This window comes from Cottoperca gobio, chromosome 19 (assembly GCF_900634415.1).
Source record: "Cottoperca gobio chromosome 19, fCotGob3.1, whole genome shotgun sequence".
Classification (NCBI taxonomy): domain Eukaryota; kingdom Metazoa; phylum Chordata; class Actinopteri; order Perciformes; family Bovichtidae; genus Cottoperca; species Cottoperca gobio.
In genome coordinates, this window is record NC_041373.1 from 15,776,359 (window position 1) to 15,793,610 (window position 17,252).

The 17,252-nt window shown below is 41.3% G+C and overlaps 3 protein-coding genes across 3 annotated transcripts in view; 2 read left to right on the plus strand and 1 right to left on the minus strand.

Moving 5' to 3' along the window:
* The first annotated feature begins 591 nt into the window (after positions 1-591).
* Positions 592-10,349, plus strand: rhot2 (ras homolog family member T2). Its single transcript, XM_029455521.1, has 19 exons — positions 592-834; positions 1,603-1,661; positions 2,308-2,389; positions 2,514-2,557; positions 3,032-3,085; positions 3,205-3,257; positions 3,918-4,026; positions 4,227-4,328; positions 4,463-4,561; positions 4,666-4,774; positions 4,873-4,993; positions 5,240-5,324; positions 5,549-5,694; positions 5,803-5,903; positions 7,849-7,979; positions 8,123-8,203; positions 8,297-8,419; positions 8,676-8,878; positions 9,037-10,349. The coding sequence occupies exons 1-19, from the start codon at positions 798-800 to the stop codon at positions 9,152-9,154; spliced, it is 1,857 nt and encodes a 618-aa protein (XP_029311381.1). The 5' UTR covers positions 592-797; the 3' UTR covers positions 9,155-10,349.
* Positions 10,350-10,497: 148 nt separating this feature from the next.
* Positions 10,498-17,252, plus strand: part of rhbdl1 (rhomboid, veinlet-like 1 (Drosophila)) — a 50,469-nt gene continuing 43,714 nt past the window's right edge. Inside the window, exon 1 of the mRNA XM_029455529.1 lies at positions 10,498-10,635. The gene's annotated coding sequence lies outside the window, so the exon portion shown is untranslated. The remainder of the gene's footprint in view (positions 10,636-17,252) is intronic.
* h1-0 (H1.0 linker histone) lies at positions 11,766-13,149 on the minus strand. The gene is given in 3 exon segments (XM_029455531.1): positions 11,766-12,522; positions 12,525-12,853; positions 12,855-13,149. Coding segments are annotated over 3 exon segments (600 nt in total). The 5' UTR covers positions 12,902-13,149; the 3' UTR covers positions 11,766-12,298.

Consider the following 17,252-nt stretch of genomic DNA (forward strand, 5'->3'; position numbering starts at 1 on the left):
ATCCAGGTGTCAAAACTGACCCCAGTCATTTCAGACAGTAATTTCCCAAATTTGATATTGCTGCTACAAACCATTTATTATTATTATAAATTATAGTTACTTATTTACTCAGATTTCAGAATCTGAAAAGCTTGATGAAACAAATTGTTTCAACAAGCGTTGACCCTCATAGGGCTACATCTTTAAGATTCAGGCAGAGGACCATTATCTGTATTTATTTATATATATATATAATTACATGGAAATGGTAGCGTTATAAGGGATTACTTTACTCGGTAAGAATAATCACCTCACTGCTAAGAAGAAGGAGGTGTAATAACATGTACTGAGGTAAGTCTTCAGTAAGCTTAGTAACTTGTTTTATATTTATATCTATATCATTGTTACAGTAAATGATTAAACAAGGATTTGGGGGCTAATGGGGTTAGATTTTGGACAGAAAAGTACATATACTGAAGAGCTGCATTCATGTACAATTTTGAAGTTAGCATATTGCAAAGTGTATTTACTGTTTGATGCGACTCTATGCCACTAACTATTTGTATTTCACTTCCACTGTGTTTGTTGTGCAGACACGTGTGAAGTAAACCCGAGCAGCAGGGTGTCACTTCGGCCAGCAGAGGGCGTGTTTTCACGGCTCCTCTCTGTGAACCGGAATGATATGGTTTCACCTTGGGTGCATATCGCTGTGGAGAGCCACACAGTTGATTTAATCTAGAAATTTGACATTCAAATGAAAGATAAATGCCACTGTAGCACCGCAGCGCGTCTGACTGTCCGTCAAACAGAAAGGAAACATGAAACAAGACGTCAGGATACTCTTATTGGGGGAGCGTAAGTCATTCGCACTGACAGCTAACCACAAGCTAAAAGACTAGCAAACATTAGCTGTTGTAGCTAACGTACGAACTTGTAGCTGAATTTACCTCGGTTACTCCTGGTGGCATGGTGGCGATAACTGTCTTAAAGGCGAAATGTATGTCTGCACCAATTATATTCTATCAGATAAAATAGTATTTTTTTACGAATTGGCCGCCCTCCAAGTGTTTATTTCCGCAATGCTAACTTACCGTTAGCTCAGAGTAACTTTGCTTCTAAGTTGTGAACGGTTAGAAGTTAGCTGCCATCGATAAGTTAGTAAACGTGTTTTTTTGGTTAACTTATCATCTGTCGTACACTGAAATCCACATTACACAATAAACAGATGTTCTGTTTCTTAAATTGTCTGCTATTTTATAAGTTCAACGTTAGTTAAACAACATTGACATGTTAGCTAACGTTAACTTAACGGTAGCTGCAGACTGGCCGTTATAAACTACTTCACGCTAACGGTAGAACAGTTGACGTATTCGGCGTAAATTAGCGTTACCTACTTATTTTAACTGAAATTATGACCATGATTTATTGAAAGTGAAACATTTATTAGTGTCTGTTTAATTTAACGTTAACGTTAGTATCAACGAGCAGCACATCAGAGTATTTAAGTACTAACTTAGACACTTTACTTCATCACACAAGCCAAATGAGATCCTTGAGTCTTTCTCTGGCAGCTCCTCATCCTCCTCATCCTCTTCATCCTCTTCATGTTTTCTCCTCCAACAGCCAAGGTGGGGAAGACGTCACTCATCATGTCTTTGGTTGGAGAGGAATTCCCAGAAGAGGTAAGAGTCAGTTCACCTCTGCTTTGTTTTTACCTAAAACTAATTGTTGCTGGAGGATATGTCCATGAAATCAGGTGGTATTTTGACCACCTCCCTCCTTTATAGACTGTATTGAACAGTGTTTGCTTATTAGGGCCACAGTTACTCCACTGTGCTCAGCAGACTGGTTCATTTGTGTGCAGTAAACAAATTGTTGCTTGGTGATGTTCACTGTGTGCAAGCTATTAAAAGTTTAGTTTTCCTTTGCAATATGCACAGCTCTTTCCACTCTTTATACAAAATACAATACATAATTATAATGTTAGTTGAACTTGTTTCATACTGCCATTGTGGTTGGGCTGCTTGACTGATTCCAATACAATAAAAATCCAAAATGGTCTCCCTAGAGAAATTAGCCTGCTCTTCTATGTACATGTTGCCAGTATTGTGTTTTGGTGTAAGTTTAAGCTTCTTTTAGTTTCAGTGCACTTGCTGGCAAATTTGTAAGATTGTAGGTACATAGTAGTTTGACAATTGCCTAGCAAAGTTTAGTAAAAACTGTAACTATGTCCATGCCAAATAGAAAATATGTGTTTGTGTTATGGGAGGCTGTAGCCTGATTAAGTAATGGCTGACAGTTTATCTGTGATCTGCAAATCTCCGACAGGTTCCCCTCAGAGCTGAAGAGATCACCATCCCTGCTGACGTGACTCCAGAGAAGGTGCCCACACACATAGTGGACTACTCAGGTAACACGACCTGAAGGCTAACACCACCATTACTCAGTCCTCTGTGTTTGTGTGCAGTTTGTCGAAGGAGCATGATGGTCTGACTATCATGAATTTGAGATTTGTTTACGTTTGTCCTCAACAGAAACAGAGCAGAGTGATGAAGTCCTTAGAAATGAGATCATCAAGGTAAGTACGCCATACAGCACTAATGAACATCATCACTTTTAACAATTTAAATCAAAACCAGATGCACTTAAGGGTTGATTGGGCTTGAGCAATGCTGTGCCACCCCTCATTAGGAATAGCAATTTAGAGCCATATAAATGAATGGAATTGTTTCTGAGCTTTGCCACAATTTTGTTAAGACTAGAGTTATATTTCTAGGAGGCCTTGCATTTATGCCATATTAACAAGTATGCAACATAAACATCCGTATCTTTTTCATATCCGCTTTCTAGCTCCATGTATTTTTCTACATAAACTATTTTGCACTTTGCAACGGGCACCTGGAAGTCATCATTCCGTTCTTATTTTCTTTTGTCTTGTCCAGTTTCTTTGTGCAGTATCATGAAATTAAGTATTATTTCTCAAGTAGTTTAATAAAAAGTTAAACAAGTTTGAGTGAATCCCTTACAGCTGTTCTTTCTCCAACCCACACAGGCTAACGTGGTGTGTGTTGTGTATGATGTCACCAACGAGGACACAATAGACAAGGTAATTAACCTGCTACTTGGTTTACTGCACTGTACAAGCGTTCCACATGCTGTATATCACGTTTACTTAATGCATTTAAAATACAAATCGCACTTGTCTCTGCTTTGATCTGTTTTCAGATCAAAACTAAATGGATACCTTTAGTTAACGGAGACGCAGAGAAAGGGAACAAGTATGTATCGGCTGTTTATGTTTGTGTGTGTGTATAGCTGGTATTGCAGGAATACCTGTCGTCACACAATAAACCAAGATGGTGTTTGTATTGAGAGTAAAGATGCACCGATCGGCCACTGGTTAAAACTTATTTTACTCACACACACACACACACAATGCATGTCGCTCACACAGGGGCATTGCAGCTGTGGCACACAGTACAGCCACACACACACAGGTCACCTGTGGAAGTGAAGAGTGAGTGAAGAAGACATAAAGCTCGCAATTTGTAACGCCTGCAAGTCCAAAATAAGCCGTGGAGACATCCTTAGAAACATTTGTTGTTGTATAGATATGTTGCGCCTGTTTTCTTCTGGGAAAGTAAAACATGTTTGAAACAAAGTGGGATATACTGCGGTTCATTTTCACTTTTTGAAGTGTGTTTGAGCGAGAAAAGGTCCTATAACTTGGTGCCGTTTTGGAGTAAATGTAAGTTATTTAACAGTCAATGTTTTATTCGGAACATCAAATTTTAATTTCCCAAAAAGGAAAATGAAATGCATATTTGAGTATTCTGTCAATTGTAGTTCTTAGAAAGAAAGAAAATCGGAATCGGCCAAGAAAATTGCATCGGTGTGTCTGTAATTGAGTTACACCCTGTCTCCATGTGTTCTATCAGAGTTCCCATCATTCTCGTGGGGAACAAGTCTGATCTGCGCTGTGGGAGCTCAATGGAAACCATTCTTCCCATCATGAACCAGTTCTCTGAGATTGAGACATGTGTTGAGGTGAGACTGAACTCACTCACAGACGTATCCAGTCTGCTAATTACTGCAGTCTGTACACACCTGCTAACCTTAGCATTGAGATACACACAAGGTTGCAGCGTTTAATACTAATATTTACACGTGCACATTTAATCTGGCCTTTTTAGATTGCTTAGATAATTGTGTCTGAAATGTTCTTCCTGCTGTTTTTCTCTTTCAAGTGTTCTGCAAAGAACCTGAAAAACATTTCCGAGCTGTTCTACTATGCACAAAAGGCAGTTCTTCACCCCACCGCCCCTCTTTATGACCCTGAGGACAAACAGGTAAGCCATTTTTGTAAATGTGATCTTAACTCTGGAGTCAGCGTGTCCCAGTCCACTTATTTACATATTGTATGTGCATGCAAATGATTGGTTGAAAAATGATAAGATTTTTGTCTTCCAATATTCTTCTCCAGCTTAAACCACTGTGTGTCCGAGCCCTTAGCAGAATATTCTACGTGTCCGACAAGGACAATGACCGTATCCTCAGTGACGCTGAACTCAACTGCTTTCAGGTCAGCCAGTTAAAAACTCTTCACATCATGTGTTGTCAGGTATTAGTGGAAGCAAAACTCTTTTGTGTGCTATATTAAACATATTCATCCATATTTCTTTGTAGAAATCTTGTTTTGGGAACCCTCTGGCACCTCAAGCCTTAGAAGATGTGAAGACAGTAGTTTGGAAAAACACCAGCGATGGGGTGCAGGACAACGGCCTGACCCTAAATGGTAAAAATCCTTTACGAATGAGAACGTGTAACTTTAAACGCTGTTGTTGCAAGGCTCCATTCAACTAATGGCCAAGTATTATATCTCCTCGTTTTCAGGTTTCCTGTTCCTTAATACATTATTTATCCAGAGGGGCCGACATGAAACCACGTGGACCATACTCAGGAAGTTTGGATATGACGACAACCTTGAGCTGACTGATGATTACCTTTACCCTGAGTATGTGTAGTGACACTATTTCACTGTATCTGTCAATTCAAGTGTAAACTTCCATATTGCTGCTCACTATAGTATTATGACAGGTTATACTGCAATAGTATTAGAGACTAAACTCTCTCCATATTCTACACGGTCATCTATCTCAAACGTGCCGTATTTCCTCCTGCATTTATTTTTGGCTTTGTTATGTTTGTACACACTAGTCAGGAGTATCTAAATATCCAAATATTGTTTTTCTCTCGTCAGACTACAAGTTTCTGTCGGCTGCACCACAGAGCTCAATCAATTAGGTCACCAGTTCCTCCAGCGGCTGTTTGACAAGTACGATGAAGTGAGTAGCAATCTGAGCTGCCTGTCACAATGTCCCACTGGACAGTAATGTGTAACAGTTACATGTTGTGGGAAATGTAATTTTCTGTATACAATGATTCAGTGTTTAATATATTGGAGAAAAGATGCTGTAAATATCCAGTTGCGGCTCTCAGTTTTCTAAACGCCATATTCAATAATGGAGGGTTTTCTTGTTTTGACAAAGTGACCTGTTTTTCCTCTCAGGACAAAGACTCAGCCCTGTCACCGGCAGAGCTTAGGAACCTGTTTTGTGTTTGTCCTTACATGCCATGGGGTGCAGAGGTCTACATGACGGTCCCAACCACAGACGAGGGCTACATCTCTAACCACGGCTACCTTTGTCAGTGGACGTACGTATCTCACACGACTGTTGATGATTTTAAGTGATTGCATGCACTAGCTTTACACTTTTGTGCACCGTTCAAAGGTCACATGTATGTCAATCCCTTCACATGCAGGCTCTCTGCATACTTTGACATCCACCGTTGCCTGGAACACCTTGGATACCTAGGCTACCCTATCCTCACTGAGCAGGAGTCACAGACTGCCGCAATCACAGGTGTGTGTTTGTGTAATTGTTAATTGTAGGCAATCCAAACAAACGGGTCGAGAGCATCTCCCTATGGAACATGGAAGTTACTGGGACACACTGTACAGCCTCTTTAAAAACTTAAATCCCTGTCTCATAGTTAAACACTGTTCCGTAGGAGGATTACTCTATAATCCTGTCCGCTGTTGCCTAATAGATTTACACACTTGTACATTTGTCTTTGTGTTTGTGAATTGCATGTGTGTCGACGCATGCATGCATGGTTTGAAATATAAAGCACTCTCCACACATCATTTACATTTTGTTTTTCTTGTGAGCATTAGTTAAAATAATATTGATTACTGATTATGTGATGAGTTAGTGATTGAGCTAATATAAGGAGCTGGTACTTGTATGGTAGTAGTGTCTCTGTGCAGACACACTGTGTGTGAACTCGTGACCGTCTGAGGCAGGAACGCTTGGACGATATTGGAAAGGGTGATGTAATATGTCTCACTGCTAATCACACACATTCTGTCTCCGTCTAAGGTGACCCCGCTGTAGATGTCAAGAGAGGCCACGGAGATTAACACAGATCTTTTAACAAGGGGACTAGTTACTGGTTGTAGCATGTGCACACTTCCTGTGTTTCTATGGTGCTGAATCAACCTTTCATTAAGTAGTATTGATGTTAATTGTTATCAAACATTTATTTTAACCATGCTAGTATCTCTCTAACAAAGGCGATGTCAGTTGGGTTATCAGTCTAAAATGTTGGTCCTGAGTTAAATATCTCAACAACTGTTGGATGGATTGCTACAGTGTTTGGTACAGACATTCATTACCTCTGGATGACCAAGTCTAAAACGCCTGGTTTTTCATCTAGTGCCACAATAGCTGCGGCTGACAAAGTCCAGTTTAGACTGATGAATAATCGAGTCAAGTCTGACAGTATAGAGCGGTGACAGATGAGTCCCAGACATCCTAAATGGTTACTGTACAGGAAATAAACCCTCTTGATTTAAGTACCCTCGGGCCAAACTACAGTTTGTGTTCCATCAGTGGTTGGGATCTAAAATTGTGTTTTATCCTTTTTTTTCATTTTCTGTCAATTATTTTATCTTTTAGTCCCATTTAATTTAAATGTTTTCTGACTATTATATTCTTGTTTCCTCTGGGATGTCGTGTTGCCTAACGCATACCGTATCGACATGCACGTACACAGTGTGCACCTGCATAATGTTCTAAACCTAATTGTGTTATCTTGTGAAAACGTCCTCAAGACATCTCTTAAAATAATCATAAAATATACTGATTTGACTTTATTGGGAAATAAATGTAATGCAATTAAGAAGCCTTTAATATATTTCAAACCCAGAGAGAGTGTTGGTTACTGATTAACGAGTTGTTAAGGGGGAAAATACTTTCCTTTTTTTATAACAACACGTATACAGAAGCTTTATTGGTGACATCTGAGATGCAGCAGCTACAATTCTTCTGGGATAAACTGGTTAGCATAAGTGATATTTTCTGCAGGCCGGGCTGTAAGCTCTATGCTCTGTTTGGTGGCCAAGACGAATCAAACGGGAGCGAACAGACTCAATTGATGCTGTGTAGAAGAACTGAAAAAACAGCTGATGTGGCAGATTGTTTTTCTTAGCTGGTGCAGGAACTACCTCCTCTAAATTGGCTATTAATAATATTGCCTGGGAAATGATAAGCTCGTAAATTAGATCTATTGTAGTCTGTAGAAATGCCCGTATTTCTAACTTCACCTTGCAAGTAGTGAAAATTGGAAAATCTGAAATTGAAAAGCAAGAACTACTTTTAATTGTACCATTTGGTGAGGTAAGGCAGGGGTTCAGCTGTAGCTGCTGCTAAGCTAAGCTAGTCAAATACTATCTGGCAGAATGGCCGCCCTGTGTGTTTGTGCATTGTGTTTATATTTAGTGTTTCTGCTGGTTTGTATGTGCAGTAACACAGGAGAAAGAGGTGGAACTGGAGAAGCGCCAGACACAGCGGTCAGTGTTTCTCTGCAAGGTGATCGGACCGCGGGGGACGGGCAAGACAGCCTTTCTCCAGGCCTTTGTGGGCCGCAGCGTTGTGGTATGGCACCATCTGCTAGTCTGGAGCTAAAAATATGAAATGGTGCATTATTAAAATGTGATAAACTTGTACTAGTCAACATTGTTAATGCTAAGTATTGATGGTTTCCTGTTTTTGTTTTCTTTCTGTGTTGCCTTCGACAGAATAATGGAAATTCCAGCAGTGCCTTCTCCCCCTATACCATAAACACGGTCCAAGTCAGCAACCAGGAGAAGTACCTTATTGTAAGTGGATCCTATCCTAATCTCAACCTCTGACCCTTAACCTCTGACCCTGACTAAAGCTTGAGTACCACACTCTTCTTCTCCCCTGTGCAGCTCAATGAGGTGGATGTGGAGGTGGAGTTCCTGAAGGCATCAGACGCCTCCTGTGATGTTGCTTGTCTCATGTATGACACCAGTGATCCACATTCCTTCGACTATTGTGCCAGTATATACAAGGTCAGTCACAGTAAAAGTACAGGAACATTTATAGATTCATTCATTATCATTTTTAGTGTATGCTATTTAGGCTGCCCATCAGTTTGTGCTGCTCTCTGCACACAGCCGGCCACTTTGACAGATCTGTGTACATGATGAAAGTGATTTAGACATCTCTTCAGTTTTCATTAACAATCGATTACGTTAAAGGTTACTTGAATTGTATCATCACCGGCTTGAAAACAAGGTAGATTTGCTTTTCTCTCTTCTTACTCAGCAACACTACATGGAGAGCAACATCCCATGTGTGCTGGTCGCCTCCAAGGTGGACCTTCCTGAGGTCAAGCAGTTCCACGGGATGACTCCAGCCGAGTTCTGTTATAAGCACCAGCTGCCTCCACCGCTGCCCTTCTCCAGCCTTTTCCTCGACTCCACCAGCAAGAACATCTACAGCAGGCTCGCCTGGGCAGCAGTATACCCGTACGTTCTAGTTAGACCAACTACTCCTAAGTAATATCAGACATCATTATAAACCTGTGAAATATACAGATCAGTGATTTAGATGTTCTGCTGATAGTATTAGCTGTGCGTTGCTTTGTGTGACTGATCTTTACGATGTGTTTCCCTCCACTCTCTAGACACCTGAATGGTTCAGACATGAGCAACACATCATACTGGCTGAGAGTGGCATTGGGCTCGGCTGTGGTTGCAGTTCTGGGCTTTGCCATCTACAGAGCCGTCGCCAGACTGAAATGATCAACAACCTGCTGAGCTTTTTCTTTTCTTTTTTCAGCCTGACGCTCCATCAATCCATCCATCAAGACCGAACCTCAGAGACAAGATTCGCATCATTTTACTTTTCACCTCTAAGCCTCCCAGGAAACTCTTCAAATCTCTTTGTCCTCTCTGAGTCACTTGATCGCAACAGTCCAAAAGCAATTGGAGGCTAGTGATCATATTATTCCCCACGCTGCGGTGTCCAGCTTTTTCTGCCTTATGTTGCTCAACCAGGTTAAGTAGGAGTTAGCCTGTCAGCGCATTGATACATGAAGAACTGTTCACATCCAAACAGGTGCTTTATTAAAGGGGAGGCTATTGCTTTCCCCTCAATTATCTGTGAAGTGTTGATGGTGAGATTGGAGAGGTTTTTATATACATGCAGTGTTTCCTAAATATCATATAGAAAAATGCCAAATTGAGTAGACTGATGAACCAAAGGGGACAGCACATGGAGCATTTTGAACAGAGAAACATCCTGATTGGCTTCCACTGAATCTCTTGCTGGAAATCTCCAATGAACTACACTCTTCCTTCTGACCACAAATACTAGATGTTATCTCTCATTTGCCAAATGACTCCAGCAATATGTCAGCATAGCATGTTAGTTGCCCTTAGGTGTATTATTTTGCCTGAAAATGAAACATTTAAACGTTTTTAGCAGCAAGGCCTCGACTGATCTTCTGCGGCAGGGAGAGGTGTGCATGACGAAGAATGGTTTATTTGTGCATCCGCAAGAAGTGAGGAAATATTTTCTCCTGTAAAAGGAGGCCAAGCGATCCTTAAAAATGACAAAATGTTAAAAGAAAAATCTGGTCAAATGAATCTGTTTCCACTCTGCTTCCTTCTGCTCGTATTGAAATGCGATTCATTGATTTTGATAGAGACTGAAATAGGTTGATGATCTGTGATTGTATTCTATTCACATACTCCTGACACTGTGCATACACTTTGACCTTGTTGCATAATCTGCCATTGCATTGTTTTCCAACATGAGTCACTCATGTCATGTACGTTCTGTCGCTTACTTTAGCTGGGGACCTGCTGTTTCTGCAGAATACACTTCTGTGACTTTTAAAATATGGCTGTTTTTTTCTTACTGACATTGAACTGATTTAGTTGCTTAATAAAACACCAGACCAGACTGGGTGGGGACATTTTGCCCAAAACACGACGTTATGGATGTTGGGATGAATGCTGTGCTTCATGTTAATATGTCTTGACAGTTGGTGCCTTTTTTTCCTCCCCATATTCACCTTGTTAAATATTCCAGATACTATATCTTAATCACAAAATATTTCCAAAGTTAGTCTTCTACTGTGCTGTCAAAACTCATGCTGGATTACTCTCTGTTGACGCAGCCACAATTACTACTAACCTTTTACACATAGCCATGCAAGAACATGCCTCGTCATGTCCGGATCTGCTTTGATCATCCAGCCTGAAGCTGTTTTAATAAGGTTAGTTGTGACGCCTGTCTTTAAAGATAGTAATGCATACCACTGTATAGAGGTGTGTGTGTGTGTGTGTGTGTGTGTGTGTGTGTGTGTGTGTGTGTGTGTGTGTGTGTGTGTGTGTGTGTGTGTGTGTGTGTGTGTGTGTGTGTGTGTGTGTGTGTGTGTGTGTGTGTGTGTGTGTGTGTGTGTGTGTGTGTGTGTGTGTGTGTGTGTGTGTGTGTGAGATCTTGACTTTCATCAGTTTGACTCCAGTCTGTCTGCTGACATCTCAGTCCTAACTTCAGTGAAGAGAAGTCGCCTGCTTTTGCAAGATACCACAAGATGGCAGTGTTGCATGTCAGGTGAGAGGCAGGGTAGGAAGTGCTGGGTGTGTCTGCAAAGCCGCCTCCTCGCTCATGTGCAGCCCCCCTCTGGGGGGAAAGGGATGTTTGGATTTTGAGTGTAGTTTCATGTGCTAGAACAACCAAAAAAACCAAAACAAATAACTGCTGTAATTTAACATCCTCTATTCAGGACTTTATTTGTACTACACACATTAGTTTTTTACAGAGAACTACATTTCCCCCCCAAATGAATCTCTTGGCCTTGTTTACTAACGCCCTATTCCCTTAAGGGACTTTATTTTTATGCACGTTTGCTTCCCAACAAAATCTCTATGGTATACAAGCGTATCACTAAGTATCCTACAAATCCCTTTTCCATTTTCATGATTAGTTGTTAAAGCACTTGTAAGGTAATTAAAACGCCGTGCCGGATTGTAGTCGTATACCCTGATATTTAACACTCCTAGTCTTACTCATAAAATATCCCCATTATGCTATGCAGTCTTCATATCAACTGATATTTTATGCAGCGGGTTAATTTGTTTTTATATATATATATATATATATATATATATATATATATATATATATATATATATATATATATATATATATATATATATATATATATATATATATATATATATATATATATATATATATATATATATATATTTAGCCTTCATATATCAAAATGGAAAAGACAATTTCCAATAGACCTAATACTCTGATATGCGCAAAAGTCCCTCCATCCACTTAACTAGGCATATTACGCACGCGTAAAATGCGCGCAATAAGTAGACCAACACATTTTGTAGAAGATGACAAAGGTTTATTGATTTGCAGTATAAACAGTCTTTAAAAGTGACTGAACATGGGATGTGTGTATAGTACGAGTCGTCTGAACATGAGGACATTTACAGAATGGAGCTTGAATGACAACTATAGAGCCTTTAGGAAAATCTTGCTGACGTCCACAGCCGATGGTCTGTACAATGTAAAGGCTCAACAATGCTCACCATTGTCACATTTGTATTTTCAGTATGACCCCGTGCACTAACAATAACTATTCATAAGTTCAACTGTATGTACATTTTTTTTCCCTCTTCAGCAAGACCCTCGTCTCGCCTTTATGTATCCAAATGATCAAACAAAACAGAATTATTAACGCCAAATAAAAATTCTCACAATTATTTCTACAGCATATATAGGCTATAGTGCAATGGAGAGAACTACTGGTAAAAACAGCATAAGTTTGCATGAGACCTTACAAAAATAATACATATACGAAAACATTTCCTTAAGTATTTACAGTGACTTTGTCTCTGATATTGTCCTTTTACTTATTTTTTTGCTGTTTTGGCTGCCTTTTTGGTTGTCTTGGTCTTGGTCTTGGGCTTGGGCTTGGCTACCCTCTTTGCTGGTTTTGCCTTGGGCTTGGCTACCTTGGCTTTCTTCGATGGTGTCTTTTTGGATTTCACTGGTGTCGCCTTCTTCACAACCTTTCTCACTTTCTTTGCAGCTGTCTTCTTGATTTTATCCGGGGTCTTGGGCAGCTTCTTGGGCTAGCTACCGTCTTGGGTTTGGAGGGCTTCGCTGCCTTCTTTGGTTTGGCAGGTGCCAGTACCGGTGCCTTGGTTGACTTTTTGGAGTCCTCTGGTTTGGTCAACCTGAAGGATCCGGACGCGCCGACGCCTCTGGTGTGGCGCACAGTCCCGGCTATCACCATCCTCTTCAGGGCCATTTTAATCTGCACATCGACGTTATCGCCCACTTCATAGCTCTTCCTCACGTACTTCTGGATGGCCTGCCGGGATGCTCCACTCCGGCTGGCGTACTTTACGATGGCCGCTTTAATCATGTCCGAGTACTTGGGATGAGAAGCAGGTTTCTTGGGCCTTGGCTGCCTTTTTGGATTTGGCTGGAGTTGTCGACGTCTCTGCCATGGTGACTTTTCTTTGGAGTTGGTTCACAAAAAAAGTCCAGGGGGTGTAATTTCACCCTGCTCAGCTGGTACACCGGAGCGTCAGAAACAGCGAAATATATGCACAGCCAGAAATAAAGCTTTCCCTTAGAAAGTCCGAGTGGGCAGACAATACCTCACTTACTGCTTTCACAGTAAAAAATAATATCACACTGGTCCACACAGAGTGACGCGTCAGTACACCGGATCACTTAAGTGTCTTATTCCACAGGCGCCTCGGTGAGCCTATGAAGCCTATCTGCGGACGTGATTGAGAACACCAACTGCCAGCAGCTGATCTAGCGGACTCCATGGAACTGGCGCCGTCTCGTTTGTGTTTCTTCATCCTCCAACTCCTGACAAATATAAAAGCTACGGCTGAATATTGATCCACTAAACATTATGGGCTGATAGCAGAGACATTGGGCTTCACGTGGACACACTTTGTTGTCTTCGTGCGCGCCGGCGAACAACTTTTATTCCAGGAAAACCCGCTGGATGTAATGCGGGCTGTGTACAATTTTGCACAATTCGTGTTAAATTGACCCAAACAGACGGAACCTCGGGCAAAATCATCCAATGCATATTGAAATTGTATCTATGCTTAAACGGATGCACGTGGTTCGGACGGATTCCGTCTTCGTTTTTGCTTTTAATACATCGATACATTTTCCCAACTAACACAGTCCGGCCATTGACTTTGAGTGACGTGGTCGAGATTATTTGCTGTTAAACCTCCTATAAATTAAATGTCACAATATCTAAGTTACAGGGGACACTTGGGATGAGGATATGGCTTTATATAGGTTGAAATACGGCGGATGGGTTTGCTGTTTTTGCAGTTTTTTGGACAGAATTGGTTATAACCGTCACTATGGCAGTCTCCACTCGAGCTCCATTGTCAGGAAAGTTGCCAACACCTCCAAAGATCAGGGACTCTGATTCCGGATCATAAAATTGATCACCATGTTTCTTGACAGGGGTGTAAGTGGCTGCTGTGTGACCAGGTGTGAGTCCAGCTTTAAGGGGGACTGCAGCCGAAACCAAAGTCCTTCAACAGTGGGCGCAGTGATGTCTTTCTTTTGTTCACAAACTGGCGCATCAGACCACAGTCAATAACAGCTTTGACATTTGTCTTTCCTCATTTTTATGAGGGTATGTGGTGATGATCCTTAACAACAAAAAACTCCTAAATTGCAAACTTTACCATAATTCTCCTGTTTTATTTCTTATTTTAATATCAGGTCTGGTGTCCCTCCCTGCAACGCCATTTTGATTTCTATATGAAAGTCACATCCACTGAAGTAGTGCTTTCCCCCGACTTTTGTGGCATGGTTATCTGAGTTATTGAACACTATATTTTGGATAATAACTATGTCCATATCAATGGTGCAAAAACAACAGCAGGCTGTTAGTCAGAGAGGTGGTCCTCCACAGTGGGATACTGCCCATTTGAACTTTAGTTAAAATAACATTATTACCTTTACATCTTACCTGTTTGTTTTGTACATTGTAGCCGATACATAGTGTAAATAAAATGAAGTAACATTTATTGAGGAACATATCAGCCCCTCTGTTTCCACCTGTGTCCTTACAGTGAGTTGATGACTGAGTGTTTTGTTTTTTGGTGTGGGCGCGTGTGTTTCAAAGAGAGGGTGGGGGAGTTAAGTGTGTTCGTGAGCAAGGAGAGATTGAATGAGTGAAAGAGAGGAAGGGAGGGAGGGAGTGAATGAGTTATTTTTTCATGTGACACAGAAGAGGGAGGGCGTAGATGAGAGGGTGAGTTGTACTACATGGCGCACAAGTGTATAAAACCTGGGAGGAGGAGTGAATAGATGAACGAGTGAAGGAATGAATGAGTTAATAAAGCGAGTACGGAGCCCTGGAGTGACTGAGTGAAAAATAAATATGTGCATGGCGCAATTGAAATGAGTAAGTGAAGGAGGGAGGAGCATCATTTGACTATGCAGTGCGCTGCGTAGCATCTATGCGTATACATCCACAGTAATGGCTCCATGTTAATATGCACAAAGCATGCCCATTGTTTGCGACTCTTCTTGGGGGCCATGTGTTGCAGCATTAGCTTTCTGCTTGTTTTGGTATTTTTTGGGGGGTATTGGTCCGTTGTTTTTGTCACCGATTTTCCGGAGTGATGTGTTATTGTCTTTGGTCGCGTGTGCCCCGTTTAGGAAGCATTACTGAAAAGCAGCAGCCAAACACACACACTTCTCCCCCCCCCCCCACACGTTATTAGACCACTCCCTTTGTCCGCCGACAGAGGGATGTCCTCCACCCTGACTGGACCTCCCGAGCCTTGCTCCACGCACAATTTCAAAGTAATTATCATTATAATGAGATGTAACTTAATCACCAGTGTATTTTATTATGCCTCCCCGTTTCATAGGCGACTGATAATTGGATATAACTGGTAGTTAGCCAGTGATTGGACTTGAATTGTCCCCTGCCAGAAATATACCCTTGTGTGTTTGAGGATACCTTTGTGGTATAGACAGAGCTCAGAAGATTAGTCGATTCATCTGTTATTAGACTGACAGAAACGACTCCTCACTCCACTGTATTGGTATATATGCGGTCATCCAGGGTAGCTGCCAACACGCTGAAATCTAGCTTCCCAGTTGTATATTTAGTCATGTTAATGTCTAAGCTGCAAATATATCAGCTTACATAATGCTTAACCCAGTGATGGTTCGTTTGTCAGAAGTTGCCGAGAGTGGAGTGGGAGGTATATTACATGTGTATTTACAGAAGACAGCCGCACCATCCTGTCAGGAGCGTTTTAGCATTTCACTTCTAAATTTATCTGATGCCAGTTTGTAATTTTAGCTGCCTTTTTTTAAAACCTTCTCAAGTCTTGTCCTGCCTCTGGCCCAAAGCTGTCCGGTTAACATCACCCACCATTTCCCCACTGAAGGCCTCAGTGTGCACCGTATCACGGCTGTGCATCAACAAGGTCCAAAACTCTCCACCGCATGATCACACCGTGCCGCGTTAAAAGCATTCTTTCTGAGTTGCCTTGATTTGAAGACTTTATAGGCGTTTACGCACACAAGGTCAGATCAGAACTTCTTTATTTACTCAGGTGGCAAGGTAAAAGAAAACCCAGCTTTAGATTATCTGATTTCTTCTGCTACGAATCCTCAGGGTTTCTCACAAACAATTCTACTGATTCTTTGTGTAATGTCTTCTTTGTTTTGAACTACATAAGAAATGCAAGTCATCTCAATTGTAGGCCTCAATTATGTGGAGGGAAGATTCCCACTGAAATATGGAAAAGTAACAGAACATTCTTTCAAAAACAACAACAAAGAAACTATGAAGTCAGCTGTTTATCACACTTGTTAAAACAAGAGGTTTGTTTTGTTTTTTAGCAAATTCTCTTCACATTATTTTTATGGAATACACCAAATCGGTTTTCATGACCATATACGGGGTACTGGACCCACTCTCGCAATACAAATACATATACAAATACAGAAATATGTTTCCAGGTGTAGTTAATAGTAATTTAACTATTGTTTGTCAGCAGGATTACAGGAAATCTACTGTCCTGATCTTCATGGTGTAAAGTTGGAGCATGGGCAACGGAATAACCCATTCTGAACCCACGGGGGTGGATACACAGATTATTTTACATTACGAGATGAGACGATGTCTGCACGCTCTCCGACTGCCCTTCTACTTTTCTTCTTTCCTACTCGTACATATAATCAGCACATCCCTGTGTACAGTTTTCAAAAGTCAGTTGTGCTCTTGAGCTGGACATCGTTTAGTGCAGCTGCCCGTCACGCTGCCTCAGATAAAAGCCTTTATGTCTTGGCGATTAGACCTTCAGTGGACTAACAGCGTGCCATGTTGAGACAACAGAAAGTGAGAACAAGGCATTTGACACACTCGCAGTTTTAATACACTTGTCCACAGGCCAGCTGGTGTGTGAGTGTGCTCTGTAGAGTTAGTGTAAGTGTGTGCGTTCGGGTTTCGACAGTTGTGACAACACTTGGATGTTGGAGCAGGTGTCAGTGGCCAAGTGCCGTGCTGACTGTTACACAATCGAGCCAATACGGCCCGGCAGATTCGCCCACACCAAGGCGCGCTTTGTAAATGTCTTACCAACCCCCCCCCCCCCACATCTCATTCTGTAGAGCAGGTAACTATTTCCCACAATGTCAGCTGTCTAATCAGCTCTCACATGACTTGTCTTTCAGAGCATCTGTGAGCTGTCAGTCAAACCAGCAGAGATGAGTTGTATTGTGTCATTGTCTCTCATGCTACGTGATGACACAGCACTTTTGTTTGTACAGTAAAAAGGTTGTTTT